This window comes from Cephus cinctus, unplaced genomic scaffold (genome assembly GCF_000341935.2).
Source record: "Cephus cinctus unplaced genomic scaffold, Ccin1 Ccin1_scaffold0508, whole genome shotgun sequence".
Lineage (NCBI taxonomy): Eukaryota > Metazoa > Arthropoda > Insecta > Hymenoptera > Cephidae > Cephus > Cephus cinctus.
This window is the reverse complement of record NW_014333173.1, coordinates 183,814-200,603: the sequence shown is the minus strand read 5'-3', so window position 1 is coordinate 200,603 and position 16,790 is coordinate 183,814. Positions and strand designations below refer to the sequence as shown.

The following is a 16,790-nucleotide window of genomic DNA, read 5'->3' as shown; positions in this document are numbered from 1 at the left end:
AGACTAAAGTCGATTAGTACTGTTAATTTTGACAGAGTAGCATCTAGATAAAAATGTGTGTAATGATTAAATTGGTAGCCAAGGTTAAGAATATCAAAGAGCAATTGCAGAAGCGTGTATAAAAACGCAACAAGGATATAAAGTAGATAAAAACAGTGAGGTATAAGCTCAGTGCGAAGAAAATGAGAAATATTATTTATAGTAATGTAGAGTCTGTTGTATGTGTGTCTAGAACATGTCTAGACACAAAACATGCGTACTGAAGATCCAGATGGAATTTTCGGTGCCTCGATAAGTCCTGGTTCCGGCGTGGTGTTAGACAATCTGTCAGCTTGCTCCAGGAGACGTGCGTTCGCCCCGCTAATCGGCGTGTAAACCTGACGGACAAATTCCTGCCCATTCTTCCATCTCATCATCGGGGTCTGCGCAGCCTTGTCCGTCTACATGCAGCACACACATGCTAAATAATATGCATGGAAAAAAAAAAATCAAGCGTATCGGCCTAAGACATTGGCTAATTGTCAGACTGAACGTGGTCGACAAGCAGGCCAATGTCTTCGATAAATAGAGGGTTCAAAGGATTACATGAAGCACGTGCAAATGTAAAATAATGGACGGTACCCAAAACAAATAAGAAATCATTGACTTGAGTAATTGTAATGCAGTGCGCATAATAAATACAGTGCGCAGTGTAAGGATCATTCAGTTTTCACTATCTTTTTTTTTATCTCACTGTAGCACAGTTCTTATTTCATAAAATTTGTGAATAGTCGGAAAACGTTTCAGGAATTCTTATGGAACGACGTGAGAATGAACAATTGATATGTCGAAGGACGACACTCACCTCGCTTAGGTCAATAACTTCGCCGGTGACTTCGTCGATGACGTCACCGTACGATTTCCCAGCGATGGAACACTTGTTAAACGTCATTATATTCTGCGTCAGGGTTCCGGTCTTGTCCGAGAAGATGTACTCGATCTGACCAAGTTCCTCGTTGAGTGTCGTCGTCCTGGCCTTGGCGTGCGTATTGGTAGGCGCATAGTACATCTCCTCGTCCCAATTAATAAGGAAGGACTGCACAAATCTAATGACCTCGACACTCACGTATAAACTGATTGGCACCACCGTGTTCAGGACAATCGCGTACGAGAAAAATACGAGCAATGCTATCACTGTGGCGCCGCTAAGTGGCTCACTAGGCACCAGCGAGTCCCAGGGCAAATACACTTGGAAGTAACGACCCACTAAACTCTCCCAAATGCCACAGCCGATCATGCAGAATAGACACATTGAAAGTAAAAAGAACACTATCCCGATGATTAGAAGATTGAGAAGCCTATCTATGGAGGTCCTCTTGAACTTGGTCTTCCCTGAGTTTTGCATCAGTTTGGTATCTTTGCCAGCAAAGATCACCACGCCATAGCACCATTGGGTGTTCCTGAGGACGCAACCTCTCAGGATTATTTTGTCGTTGTCCATCGGGTACCTGAAAAAAATAGAAAGAGATCACCTTAGCGGCATCCTGATATAATTGTATATCATTTTTGTTTTTATAATTATCATTTATTATTTCTTTACGTACTTCCGTCCTTTCCACGTCAGTATACCGTCGAACTTGTTAAGCAAATTGTTTGGGGTCTCGCAGACGATCTCTCCGTCGAACTGACCAATCAGCTCGTGGTTGTCCATCATTTCGGCAGTCTCTATCAAGCACTGACGACATTTCAGATTCGTTTCTCTGTGATTACAAATGGGACAATTATTATTCCCATGATTGGGTCATAAATTATACATGAGTTTCAAGCCTACAATTCCTACCCGTCCAATTCTGCCGTCTCGATGTAACACAGGCCGTTTGGTTCGCTCGTCGACAACAGAAGAACATCCGCAGCGACGAACTGATCGTTCTCCATTCTGATAACGTCGCCAACCTGGACCTGGGACCATTTTTCTTCTCGCAAACTGGTACCACGCAGGGTCTGCGATCTCCTATTGTTCACTTGGGAGTCGCTGCTGTGTCGTTGCTATTGGAACAACAGATACATTATTATATGTCAATGATTGATCACACTTTGAAAAAACAGTAGGAAATCTTTTTATAAATCTACAAAATGCTTACATAGTCGTCGTAGGCATCTTTGACGGCAGTGAGCATAAGGACCCCAATAAGGGGTATGGCTGTAGTGATAGGGGTAAGGGATGATATTGCAGGTATCACCTGAAGCACCAGCAGACATAGGAAGTAGAAATTAGCTAATCGCTGAAATTGCTCAAACAGATTTAATGGCAGGAACGTCAGAATCGTATACTTGGACGTCTTGATGTAGTTGTTCTGTGAACAAAGGAGAAAAATGTTAATAATAAAACAGCAAGGAGCAACGTAACTCAGTAAAAGTATCTATAAAAATATTTATTAACTCGAATATCGTATAGCCTTACCGCATAATTAAACTGTGAGTTGTACTCGCGGTTGTTGGCGCGAATTCGCCTCTCTGTCTCTGAAACGAAGTAAAGTTTTTTTCATTCTTAATAACAACAACAATCAATTGACTGGGTATCATTAGTAATTATAAACCTATGCCTTAATGAACATTCGATGATTCTCTTGGTTGAGTCATTATACAAGGAATCGAGCAAGTATTTTCTTTTCAAGACATCCAAACAAAGAGCACAGAGGTCTGAAAAGAACACAGGTGATTCAAGGTTCAAAATATTCGTTTTAAAAGAACACGGTCTGCATCCTGCTGTATGGTATCAATTTCTCAAGCATGAAACACGTGCTTTGATAAGCCACGTTATTCCTTTACGTAAGTACATGGAAACCAGTAATTGCCGACACGGCCAACGTGTAACGTGCACGTACGAGAAGAGCCATGTAAGTCGCAAGAGATTTACAAGAAAGACAAATTTCTAAACGATCGATTTACCACGTCAATCAGACACCACAAGCGCCATATATGTCCTTAAAATTTTTTGTTTATTTTTTCAAATTTTCTTTTTTCCCAAAAGGACCGACGGAACTCACCGCTGGAAAAGAACGCGCTACTTCGTCCTATGCATTCGGTGGCAGGTGGTGAGTTTGGCGGTGCCGACGAGGAGGACGTCGGCGTCGGCCGATACCTGGCCCCTCTCCAGACAACAAGCTTACCAAGAACCGTGAGTAAGGACTCTCTGAGGGTGTTGTGCCTGCTGGTAGCACCTAGGCTACTAGAGGAGTCCCTCTTGGAACATTCGCCAGCCGGCTCGACCTCATCCGAGGACGAGGGTAGATTCACTATAATGTGTGGCGCCAGAGTCTGCTGTTTGCACTTGGACTTCCGGCGCTTTCGCTTCTTCCGGCGTGCACCGCCACGACTGCTATCCGGATCCGGAGTCGTCACGTTCTCCCTGGTACCCTCGTCAGCACCGTCCTTCACCTTAGGTCATGGATAAAGAAAGAAGACCAGGTGGCAAAGCCAAATCGCTTCTCAAACTCATAGAAAAACGTACGGGACCAATGAATTTAAACGTGAAATGAGTGTACGAGGGAAAATTGTGAAAAAAATAAATAAATAATTATTTAAAATAATGCAAATTTTCTCACCTCAAAGACCTCAAGTTCAAGTGTGTCGACCTCAACGTTCATCGCTAGCCTACGCAACTAATACTTTTCTATAGCCAACCACTTCCTCGTGGCACTTGTCACGTGCCCACGAGATCGTCTCCTCCGGCTCCGTCGATTTTACATAGTTCTCACTATTCATCACATTCTTTATCATCTCTCGCAGGGGACGAACACCCTTCCCCTATCGGACTAGCAACAGCCACCTGTCACTGTAACACTCGTTAGGGCGATCGCACACCTCACTTTTAAAAGGACGCAAGTCCTCGCGCATTTTACGCCCAGCTTCCGGTTCTGATCGATCGCGATCGATTTGATCGTCCTTGGCCGGATACGATTCTCCCGATGACGACGTCCTTCGTCGTCCCGACGCTTCCCGATTCGTCGCGGTCACCCGACTCTCTACATGTTCTTTTCGGACTTTTTTCACTTCTTTCACTTTCGTCAATTCTTCTGGTGCAAAGAGAAATAGATTCAACAAGGTTGCAGCAAAATAATAAGAGAGAGAGAGAGATGGCGACAGAAACGTATGGGGTCCGTTTTATACGGGATATTGCATTTTTTTCATCGCATGACGTCATCGACCATTTGAAAATTGCATCGACGTCGATTGATACTCTAATTAACGGATGATATCGAAATCGCTTACTGAAGGGTTTCTTTACGATAATATTGATTCGACCAAATCCTCCCCAGTCGGTCTATACCTCGTTAACGATAACTCCAAGTCAATCGTTAGAACGGTCTGTTATTTGCGAGAAAAACTGAAACGCGTACAATAAGAATTTCTTAGATCAATTTCATATAAAAAAAAAATACTCATGGAAGATATAGATATATCGACCTGTAATTTATCAATGATCATCTATGCCAATAAAAAACAAACAAAACTATCTTTGCACGTGTGTTTGTTTATACATAGTGCAATGCGTGTACAGATCACGTTGGAATTTGAGATACGTGAAAAAAATTTTGCTGGAAAAAAAATCCGTACTTAAATTTCGAGCGATATCAAAAAAATTTTGTACGCAGCATCCAGCAATGAGAATTTACAGAATCGACGATTTCTCCAGATCATTAATTTTTCTCATAGATTCATTGTGAGTCATTATACGTAAATTATGAGCAATTATCATTCGGAATTATTCCAATTATCATTTGAGGTCACCGCGAGATTCATTGTATATCGTTCAAGCTGTATAAACAATGAAGACGATATATAACGACGCCATTATAACCGATCGACGATCAATGGGCCTCGTGAATCATTAGATTTTCGAAAATTCATTGGATATCGTAATCGCATTTGAATTCAATTATCACCAATTGTCACGTGGGGACTCAGTGGTTACTGGGGACCAGATGATTTTTCGTACGTTCGAACGTTAACGTGAGTCACACACGCAAATTCTCCATTCCCATATCCTTGAGACAAGTGACGGGTCTGTTTCACGCACGAAAATACGCAACGGTTACGCAGCGCGACAGCGACCTAAAATAATGAGAGCGACCGCAGCCTTTATACTCGGCGTAAGCCGAGTCGCTGCATTCGGATTTCCAGAGATTCGCGAACGTCTTTGCGCTGGGGAAACAGTGCTAAGCGTTACGTAAGTCAGACAAGCGGTCAGTGGTTCTCAAATTAACGTCATCGGTAATTGAAAGTCGAAAAGAAGTAACTCCAGCGTATGAATCGACGAAAAAAAAATACTTTTTTTATAAAAAAAAAATGTGAAATTTCCAAAAAAAGTCAACATTTTTTTTCAAAAATTTTTTGAAATATTTTTAGGAATGATAAATTTATTTTTGCAGTACGTTCTATCCGAATGATTTTGACATTTAACCCTTTGACTGCGGCGCACTCTCGGACAGAATCGTCAATACCAATGACGTTTCACATGTCAGTCGCTACGATAGACACACTTGTTAAGGCGTATACATACGCTTTTCGCATAATCAAAAGGTGAGCCAAAAGACCGATCTCTTGGAACGACGATAAGAACGATATCGCGAATTCGTCGAATCTTTTCTTGGACAGTTTGAATAATGACAGCATACACGGTTTATTTACACGTTTGAAATTAGCCAACGCTCGAGTGACTTCCACGTGGGTGTAACGTAGCCGAGTTACGGCATCGATAACGAGAGGAAGTTTAGTCATTCGCGGCCGTTTATTAATACATTCCTCTTAGAACAGAGACACACACGACCCATACGTTGGCAAAGAGCATCTGGGGCCAACATACGATTTAATTATCAAAACGCGGGTTACTCCCTTTACAATGACGAATTAGCCGGATTAAAGTACAAAGCCTACAATCGCGTCAAAGAAAACCTCAAAAAATGTCCATTCGATAAAAAAGTGCGTACACGCAATTAAAAAGCGATAAGAAAAATCTGCACATGCCACACACTTTCAAAATAGCTCAAAACCAAATGTGATATTTCGCGATGAAAAATTGAAAAAAAAAATTGTTCACACGTCAAACACCTTGGACACTATGATACGATGAAATTTTTATATTTTTTTTTTTTGAAAATTAAAAAATGAAAATGCTCATTGTCACGTATGTGAGGTACGAGTACATATGTATATGCGTATGGTATGGATATGTGTATTGTATATGGATACCTTGCCGGATAAGGTAATGCGTATCGTACCAGTCAATGAGAGAAGCCGCCTACGGTAGGAAAAGGGTGGCCTTGAGATAAGGGGTAAAATCCACTTGACGCGATAACGATAAGCGACGAAGCGGAGGAAGTTCCTGACGACTGACGTCGAGACGTCGTCGTCCCCATGACGAGGACCTAGGCGTTTCACGGCAATCGATAGAACGACGCTTTCACGACGCTTCGCCGAGCTCTCCTGCCCTCGACGTGAACGACGTGAACGACTTTTCCACGCGCGCACCCTTTCACAGCTCGGCCGCACTTTTCCGTGCATTAAAATATAAAATATCCAAAATTCACTATTCAGGTCACTTTTGGACGCATCACGTGCAGCCGCTCATATTACGCTGGCAAAGACTTCCTATCCTCCTTTACGTTAGTATGGCCTGCCTGGTTCGAGTGTCAAACCGACTAGTCCCGTCTCCCACCCTCACCACCCTGACCGTCTGCCAACCTCGACGTTGAGCGAACGTTACGTGCGGCAAACCTGCGAGGGCGTCGCGACGGCGTGCACGCGCCCACGACGGAGGCGTCGTTACGCGGCGCCACGAGTCTTTCGCCGCGAAATTTCAAAGCGTCCTTCTTCCACCCGTTAGACAACTGTCAAAATTTTTTTTTGTTGGACAAAATTTTTAATTTTTTATCATCAATAATTTTTAGTAAATAATAAGGAAAAAAAAAATTTCGAGAGAAAGTGCTATGGTAATTTCTTATCTGTTTAATATGCTGGCAGGCACGCGACTTAGTAATTTGGAAGTCGAATTGATTAAATGATAAGAATGCTTTGTGCATATATTTATCATTTAGGTCAGTAGGCAAAATCGTTCGTTATCAGGACCGTCGGACGATAAGCGTTTATGGTCACGCGTCAATTTTCACGTTGGACGTATATTTGATACGTGTAATTCCATGGTAGTGATAAATATATTATTGTATGTACAAGGCTATCGACGTACTAGTGATTATACAATGTATATATCGTTTAAGTATCCAGTATCAGTTATAGTTCTTAAATTCCTTACGCGTAATCGCAATGGTCAGCCGATTCTCGTTGGACGACCACAAGAAATCGTTCAGCGAGTTATCGCACGGTTACATTATAAAAAAAAGGCAAGGATTGTTTCCGGTTGTAAAAAATCCTGTTTTCTAATGAAAAGAAGCAGTTCCTAAAAATTCAAGTCACAGTACGTTATATGGTACATTAAATATACTGCGGTTCAACCAGTAGAGAATCATCGAATGTTGATTAAAATAATTAAGCAGACACGTGGCTATTATAAAAATAATTAAATAATTATATATATACCTTGCATAGGACGTGTAGCTGCACTGCGCGACATTTTACCAAGTTTCTCCTCGCTACTTCCGGTCTCCCGTTAATGGACGGTCTGTCGATATGTGAATGGCCCAAGTGACTCCCCCTCAAGGATTGTCGTCTGTCGCGTGGCTTAATAGAGCTCGTAAAAGATGCATCAAACGAGTCTTGGCTCTGGGGTGTAAAAATTGGTGTAAAAAAATTACTAGTCCCTTCGTAGACCAAGTCCAGTCCAGGATATGGAGTACCCAAAGCACTGCCGGCAGTGCCCGAGTGGCTGTACCCCAGCAGGTCCGAGGACGAGAGAAGAGAAAAATTACGTCTTTTGATTGTTCTTGGGGTATAAAAGAGACGCTCCCACGCCACCACCACCACCACCACCACCAGCGCCACCTGGTGATGAGCTTTCAGGCACGATGATAACGCTGAGGTCGTCTCGCGACCACCTCGAGACTTATTTGAACCCTGATGACGACCCGTCGAGCAGACCAGGTCAGGTCTCAGGTCGGATGTTCCGCGGCGTGATAATGACGTGAGGATATCCGGTGTTGGGGGTCTGGCCGGTGTCCTGAGGGTGGCGTCCATGTGGGGTGGCTGGTCACCTCCCTTGCGGTCCTCCTTCTTCCCACGATGATGACGTCGACGGCCTCCTCTTCAGGGCGAGCCAGCTCCTGGACACTGAGATCCCCGATCTCTGTTTCTTTATCGGCGTCACTTCCGCTTCCTCCACGTTCACCAGCTTCACCCGATTCGTCGAGTCTTTCCGGCCCGCTCTGCAAACCAAGCGTTTGGTTCGGTTATATAGTTATATTTATTATTCTTTAATTTATTAATCCTGACACCTGATCCTCCGCTGTTCACTTTTATTGCAATTGGCAGAGAAAACGGGAATTGCCAAACGCATCCAATGTACCCGATTACCGATTTGTCTGATTCGATCGAAAGATTTTTCTCTGATTGCTCAAGGACGCAGACGTCCCACGTGTACGAAAGACCTCCATTTTCCATAAGTTGTCATTGGACAAAAAGGGATGACGTAATAGCGCGCGCATGTTTGACATTTTTTTTCATTAAAAATTCATTTAATATGCTCGAAAACAAAAAATTCGTATTTGCATTTGAATTCCATTATCAAGAATTGTCACATGGAGACTCAGTGATTACTGGAGATGATTCTTTGTATGTATGAATGTCTATGTGAGTCAGTGCGCAGACGCAAATTCTCCATTCCCATATCCTTGGACAAGTGACGGGTCTGTCTCACGCACGAAAATACGTAACGGGTCTTTCCGACCCGCTTTGCAAACCAAGCGTTTGGTTCGATTATTATTCAATTATTCTTTAATTTATTAATCCTAAAACCTGACCCTCCACTGTAGTTTTTATTGGAATTGGCAGAGAAAACGGGAATTGCCAAACGCATTCAATGTACCCGATTACCGATTTGTCTTATTCGATCGAAAGATTTTTCTCTGATTGCTCAAGGACGCAGACGTCCCATGTGTACGAAAGAACTCTATTTTGCGTAAGGACGTCGCCATTGGACAAAAAGGGACAACGCAAAAGCGCGCGCATGTTTGACTTTTTTTTTCATCAAAAATTTATTTAATATGCTCGACAACAAAAAGTTAACCCACCCTCGGTAGATACTGTCATATACGATATTAAACGAATGTAGGTCAATCGAAGCCGAAGGGGTGTGGCCAGAAAATTATTGAGAATCATAATATTAAATAATTTCATCCTTCGCCTTATTTTTTTCTTATTCACGAAAATCATTTTTTCAGCAAATACACATTTCTATAGCTGATAAGAAAATAATAATAATATACATTAAGTATTCGATCACTTTTTTCAAATGGAAATATCAACTGCACGTACTTATAAGCTTTGATAACGAGAACGTCGTGGCTTTCCTTTCAATGTGAAATTCGACATTACTGCTTATCGTAAATTTTAATTGTCAATAATTAATGATAAGAAAAAAATTATCAATTGTTAAATACCATAAAAATTTAAACTCGTACACACATGCTATAATCACAATGAAAAATGACGATGCATACGGTGGTTATTCGATAACCGACGCGTAGCGCCGCGACGCCCACCCTTCGCTACTCATTATCTATTCAAGAATCCTTGATTCTAACAGAAAACTTTATTCCATACCTGACGTGTCTACAGGGACATTAAGCTACAGTAACGACGCACGCGTCACGGACTCTCGTAGTTATTAATGCAAAAAACGTCAATCTAAAATACCCACTAAGTTATAGAATTACATACATGTATATATGTATATGTATTTGATAAATCCCCTTTAGAAAAACAATCAAACAACAAACCAGCATTAACGATTTAAAAAAATATTTCCTAACGCCCAACGTGCTACTCAATTCTTACTATACAGTCAATTATCGTCATACACATCATACCAAACTGACTATACCAAAGTGATGACTCCGAGAACCCACATATGTTCACATGTGAAAGAAAAAAAAAACCCACGAAACTAGCAGACAAAACGTCTTGTTAGTACTGATCGATTTGAGACAATAACAGTGACAAATTTTCAAAATGATGGAAAAGCACAGTTATAAATCATAAAGGTGCCTATCGATCGTACACAACCACAAGGTGATGCCTAGAGTGACAGCGTATTCCCACAAGTAGCATACAAGGTGCTACTGGCAACTGCCGGCGCTTTGATGATAATAACAACAATAATTAGAATACTTTTCGATCAAAATGCTCATAATGAATTTTTTAATATTAAAAAAAAAACACAAGGTAAAAATTTTTTTTCATTGCGTCATTCTCATAAAACGAAATTACATTGGATTGTGAACTCGACTTAAGGTTTTTAGCTCGGTATGAATGAGACCTTAACGTGCGCTTTATCGTTCGCGAGATACTAATTGAGTTAACGACGTGCGTGCCCGTGCCGAGTGCGATCTGACTGGCTTTGGTAGCGTCGGCAACAGGATACACAATATGAGTAACATTTTTTTTTGTTATGGATGCCTGATATGTGCCACTTCCGGTAGTAATAATAACAATAGGCGTATAACAAGCGCTTACGAAAAAAAAAAAATCATTAATTAGTCAAATTTGTACATTTTACTCGTTACGTTTTACCTTTACGATCGTACCCCGATACTACGTCACTATTAAGCTACGCGTCTGTACCGGAAGTTCGTCTCGATTCGCGAGGCTTGAGCTTGTGCGAAAAATTACGTAACTCATTTCCGATCCATTTAAAGATCGATGTCCACGTCAAACTTACAACCGACTGACCACACGAGGCGTATCAATTTATCAAGTCGTCATAGCTCAGGATGACCCGACGCCATTACGTTCAGGTCTATATGACAAATCGAGCGGATGCGTCTTTTCACCTGATATACAGAGATAAAATATATATATATATTAAATGAACAGTAGCTATTACCGAGGTTAGAGTATCGTGTCTGACTATTGACAGTGTCACATCTACTTTGCGTGAAGTAGTGGTTAAAACGGGGTCATAGTCAGACAGAGCTTTCAGGCTAATTAGCAATTTTTTGTTTTATTATCTTATACATTACGACGGAACCGTAAATTTATATATATATAGACGTATATCATCACTCGAGTGATTCTCGTATTATTTCCTTCTAGAACAAATTTCACCGGGTAATATACTACTTACGAATGCCTTTCAATTATGTCCGAGGAACCAGTATGAATAACTAGCATAACTCGATCAATAAACGATACGTGCTGAAGTATACGTACATATATGAAATATATATATATGTATACCATATGTATATATATGTACCAGTAGCTTACTAGTAATTGTTAGAACTCTCGTTTTCCATTTGGCAATCAAGAGTTCCGTTATCACCAGGTACGAGGGGAATCGCGTACCAAATAATACAATTCTGCTTCGAGAAAATAAGAATAAAATGAAAGAAGGAGGAAAAAGTAAGAGAATAAAAGAAATGTAAATAAATTATTGTGCACGATCTAATATCATTGACTGACAGACGTTATCGCTGGTTGAGGGTGGCTGGTTATCGCAAAAAAATTGATACGTGGAACAGCATTAAGACCGTTCCAGTCTTGTAATTATAGGGGGGAGGGGGGGGTCATTGATTACAGGGTAATTAAATTTTTCATTATACCGCTTCAGGGAAAAGCGTATTTACCCAAAGAAGCTTTTTCTATTTTATTCCTCCTTTTGGGCTATGGAAAATTGTATTTTTTCTTTTTCTTGTTCCCAGAAAGCTCAATCACTCTTTTCTTGCATTGATTGAACAAATCTACAGGGGACTCGAGATTGGTCACTTTTAACGAGGGCAAATGATGACTCGACTGCTTTCATTTATGTACCTGGTTAATACAACGTGCTCTTATCTCGATTGTTTTACGAGACTTATGCGTTTCATCTAATGATATATACCTGTCCTGTTGCAAATCTACGCGCCTCTTCTTATCGCTCACAAACATGCACAATGACGAGGTAAAGTTCTTCTGCCTAACGATCCGCGCGCTAAAAAGCGGAGCAACTATTGAATTATAAAGAAATTAACTTTTGGCCAGATAAATAAATGCGATTCTTCGGTTCTGAATCCAAATATCAAAATTCGTATGATAACGCTTATCGCGATTTTTGTCAATTTTCTGCATCGTTGCATTATTTGAGAACCTTGATGAAAAAAATTCGCGCGGGTAAAATATAATTTTCACGTAAACAAGCACGAAGCAATAAACATCATTTTAATGCGATAACGTGAAATTTGTGTGAATTTTTTTGTGCGATTTTAAGTAAAATTCAAATTGACCCAAGGGAATTAAAAAAGAAATTTTTCTTTACTGATTGTATATACCTATATGTACGTCAATTATGTATACGTGATGTATAATATGGGGGACACGATATCGTCGTCTCCGTGCACGAAGAGCGTCGCTCCGAGCGCTTTGAAAACGGGATCTTAATGCACGCACGGTTGATCGCACGAAACCGCGTGTTTGACTAGTGCGGGCTTAATGTCGCCTTTCATACGCCTATGTAAATCTATCGCGCAATGTTTACCTTGTATATGACGACGCGTCATGTCTCAGCATAGTAGAACACTTTCATTTAAGGGACCGTCTTTTTTTTTGCGTTTTTTTTTTCGCTTTTCGTTTTTGCACCTTTACTCTTTGTGCTTTCTCGTCCTTTTGTGTCCTCCCGTTCACTCTCCCCCGTGAGACGTATTATCGAGATAAAAAATTTGCATACTTTTCTTCGTCGTTTGATATGAAAAAATAACACCCAAGTTTTACAAAAAAAAAGTTTTTGATTTTTTTGCGTCACGATTTTTTTTGCTGGACAAAAATTTTGTTTATCTCATCTATCTCATGGGCTCGCCTCGATCTTATGTAATCTCTCCTTTCATTATTGAACATGTGGCTTTTTGCCGAACCGATGAGTTAATTCGATTGCCAATCGATTGATCGCAGGTACGACTTTTAAATCGATCCGAGAAAGAAAATTCAAATCGATTCGATATGTATAATTTGGAACGATTATAGATCGTTAATCGAGCAGAATTGAAAATATCGCTCGATCATTTACACCAGCTTTGCGTCATTCTCTATTTCTCTTGGACTTTGCGCAATTTACAGTCAAGTTTACGTGGTTAGTCGCAATTGCGGGTTATTTATCGGCCACCGTATTACCGACGAGGCTGAAGTACGTATAGGCGCTTACACGTTGATTCGAAAACTTGCTTTGCAAAAGCTTTTCATCTAGCATCACTATTGACTATGACGAAACCGAGCTTAAAGCTCCATAAGACACTCGTACCATCACAATCGAACAAGTTGCGATAATCGATTCCAAAAAATCGATACAAGTTCCAGATACATTGTCGCAGTGTAAAAAAGCTCGACTATAACTTGGATAACTGTTCGAGATACAAAGTAACAAAAAAAAAAGTTCAAGTATATATATATATCTTTTTTCCACCAGTTACAAACTACTTCAAGTTACTTCCGAGTTATCACCACACCTTATCGAACGGCACTCGTAACCAATTAAAAGCTGTCGTCAATGAAAAGTCTGTCGATCCTTTAAAAACTTTTTAAACTGTTTAAATTTCCCGCCCGCGTAATTTCTTTCAAGTTCAGGAACAACTGCCGATAAAGCTCGAAGATATTAACTCGATTCCTTTAAAATTCTGCTCGCACTACGGCCACGTCAAACAGTCAACAATAACGGTACGGGACGTTGTGTTAAAAAAAAGCTCGTAAAGTTCAAGTGTAGAGGCACGGAGAGAATCGGGCGCCGCGATCTGCTCGTGAGCTTGCGCCGTTCCCGACTGACGCTTTGACGCTGGCGTCGCAACTGGCGAACTGGCACTGTCGTCGCGACGCCGAGCTTCTTCGCGTAAAAAAAAGCTTCGATACGCCGACTCACCTGAATTAGGGGCTTTATGGAAACACTGTCATTCCCGTGCTTTCGTGGCACGCATATAATATATAAAAGCTCGATACTAGTATACTTGACGATGTCCTCGTGTTAATTGAACGAAGCTTTTTTTTCGACACGAAACAAATAATGACAATTTTTGTAGAGAAAGAACAGCGTTTCAGTAACTCATTGGTGACCTTGAAAATTTTTTTTCAGTTTTCAAAAAAGCTTCCTCGGATCACAAAGCTCATAAAACTTGAGAAACGTTAAGCCGACAGAGAAGCGTCATAACGAAATACGGTCGTCAGAGTCTCCCCTTTCGCGAAGCAATTTTAAATATCGCGAAACACTGACATTTCGAAAATGTCAAATCTCGACATTTCGAGTGTCCCGTAAAGTCCCAGGGGCGAAACCGCAGAGACAAAGATGTCAAGAGAAAGGAGAGAAAGCGAGACGACGTAGAAAAAGTGAAAATACGATCAAAAGCGAGAACTTTATCCCGAGCTTCAAAGGAGCTTCCGTCTACGACGATACCGAAGAGAAGTCTTTGGTCCTCGCGCCGGCGACAGGACGAATGAAACCAAAAAACGTGCGACAAAAAAAAAGGAAGCAACCACATACAGAGAGCACATTAATAAATAATAACGTGGGCGAATAAATCTGTATTCTCATGTAACTACGTACTCGACAATATATCTTCGGCAACGTCACAATGAAAAAAACAATCGCGTCGCGTCACAACAATTGATTAAATCGTCAACCGCCCAACGAATTAATAAACTCGACTCCGATGCGTTCGCAAAGCCATCCAAAGAGGAACAAAAAGAAAAGGTCTCATAACGAATCATCAATCATACCGGAAACCGTGTCCGGTAGCAGCAAAGATAACTTCATGATTAATAATGAAAAAAAAAAAAAAAAAATTATCCCCACCCCGTGTCGATTCGCGTGTCCGGCTTAATGAAAATTCCCCTTAACCGCGCCATTCTCATTCGCGATGCTTGATTACGTCTATTACGTCAGAGTTTCCTCTGCCACGCCAATCCAAAGACTCGTCACGTATTCGGCGCGTACCGTTTCACACGGCAAAACGTACCCTTAATTATGCCGAGTCAAAGTAAATACATTGGGTGGGGCAGGTATACAGGTTAGAGTAAGGGGGTGTGAAGTGGGACGGAGGTGTAGTTTATCAAAGTGACTCTGCGAGTTCCAAAAATTTACGAACGCACCTAACCCTACATTTTACCAAATTTAAGGGATGATTCCTCCCCCCCATATCGTCGCTCACAAATCGATCTAAAATGGCAGCCGACGATTCAGAAAACTAGGCTGACAGCCATTTGCGACGACCTTGCGAAATTACATGGTTTCTAGATACTTTTTTTTTAATTATTGTAATTAAACCTATATATGTATATATATATATATATATATATATATATATATATATATATATATATATATATATATATATATATATATATATATATATATATGGTTGACCTGAAGCTTATTATTACATACTGACCGTGCAGAGACAGCAAGGTAATAATGGTGGGTCGGGTAGCATTGGGTAGCGTGGAATGACGATACGCCGAACTACTATCACACCGACTGCTGTCCAAGTTGACTTCTTCGATTGTCCGACCGACTTACCCTATGGCCAAGGCTGGTTAATTATTTACCGTTAGCTTAATAACGGACTAACGCTATACCAGGAAGGAGCGATAATTTTTCAATTTCGAGGCACCGCTGGGGACGCCATATCGAAGGACGCGCGTCATTAGTCGCTTCTTCATTTTTTCCTCTGCCATCCAAGTCGTGGCAGAGGGACATGGCTGACAACGTAAGGGGATCTTTAATCAATTCGTATAATGAAAAATTATGGAGCTTCGAAACGTCGTGCGCGAAACCGTAATTTCGAGAAAGGATACCGAGTCGGGATTTTTCGTCTTACATACGTCTGTCTTTGTCTTACCCACGAAAGTCCCGATGACTCCGTCTCTCTCGCACTCACGCGAGGTATACCAAAACTTTTAAAAAATCTCAAAACACAAAATTTTCAAAATCATCGACGCAACGGGTAGACTTTTTTTTTCCTCGACCAGTCAAAAACGTCGTCGTCCACGAAGCCTCGGACTTGTACGTCAGCAAAACATATACGTCACAGGGTGTGTCGCGCTTCGTTATACGAGCTTCGGCAAAGAAAAAAAAAAGTAAGTTATTTATCTAAAACTTTCTATCCGAAAGTCTCGTCAGAAGCCAGTCTATAATAAATGTCATTTCCTTTCAACCGTGAAACTCGATATAAATTTTGTTTCAATATTTTTCGACTACAGTGCCGATGAAATACAATTTGCGTTTGACTCTGAACTGTATTGAACGCGCGAGAGGGGCGGGAGAGACGAAGAAGGGAGGGGGTGCTACGTCTTACACCAGAAGAAAAATCCAAGATTTTAAGAAACAAATGCAAAATTCTAGGGGGAGGTTGGCGAAGGGGGGTGTCTTTGGGCGAACTCCTGCGGCGATGCGAAAGGGTTGGGCCGGAGATAGAAAAGGGCGCGGCTCGCAGTATCATTCCATTTAGCTTAGCCTTCCTTTATTTAATCTAAACGCGACCTAATCTTTTATACTCCAGTTCCTCCTTCTTTCTCTCTCTCTCTCTCTTTCTCTCTCTCTCTCTCTCCAACGTCAACGTAACGCTGTCGTACTTCCTCTCGCTATAGACGTATATAAGTAATGGCCTTTTAAGGTTGGGAGGCGG

The 16,790-nt window shown here is 41.1% G+C and overlaps 1 protein-coding gene across 6 annotated transcripts in view; it reads right to left on the bottom strand.

The window, feature by feature from the left end:
• The window catches only part of LOC107268270 (phospholipid-transporting ATPase ID), a 28,685-nt gene that overhangs the window by 5,028 nt on the left and 6,867 nt on the right, over positions 1 to 16,790 (bottom strand). For 2 of the 6 annotated variants that reach the window (XM_015740888.2, XM_015740889.2), the window contains exons 1-9: positions 6,261 to 6,680; positions 3,585 to 4,052; positions 3,027 to 3,417; positions 2,441 to 2,499; positions 2,121 to 2,333; positions 1,820 to 2,025; positions 1,584 to 1,739; positions 845 to 1,487; positions 261 to 440 (exon numbers count right to left, since the gene is read on the bottom strand). In XM_015740888.2, coding sequence (XP_015596374.1) covers positions 261 to 440; positions 845 to 1,487; positions 1,584 to 1,739; positions 1,820 to 2,025; positions 2,121 to 2,333; positions 2,441 to 2,499; positions 3,027 to 3,417; positions 3,585 to 3,626 — 1,890 coding nt within the window. In that variant the 5' untranslated portion in view covers positions 3,627 to 4,052; positions 6,261 to 6,680. The other 4 variants (XM_025085593.1, XM_015740894.2, XM_015740891.2 and 1 more) reach the window with 4 other exon arrangements.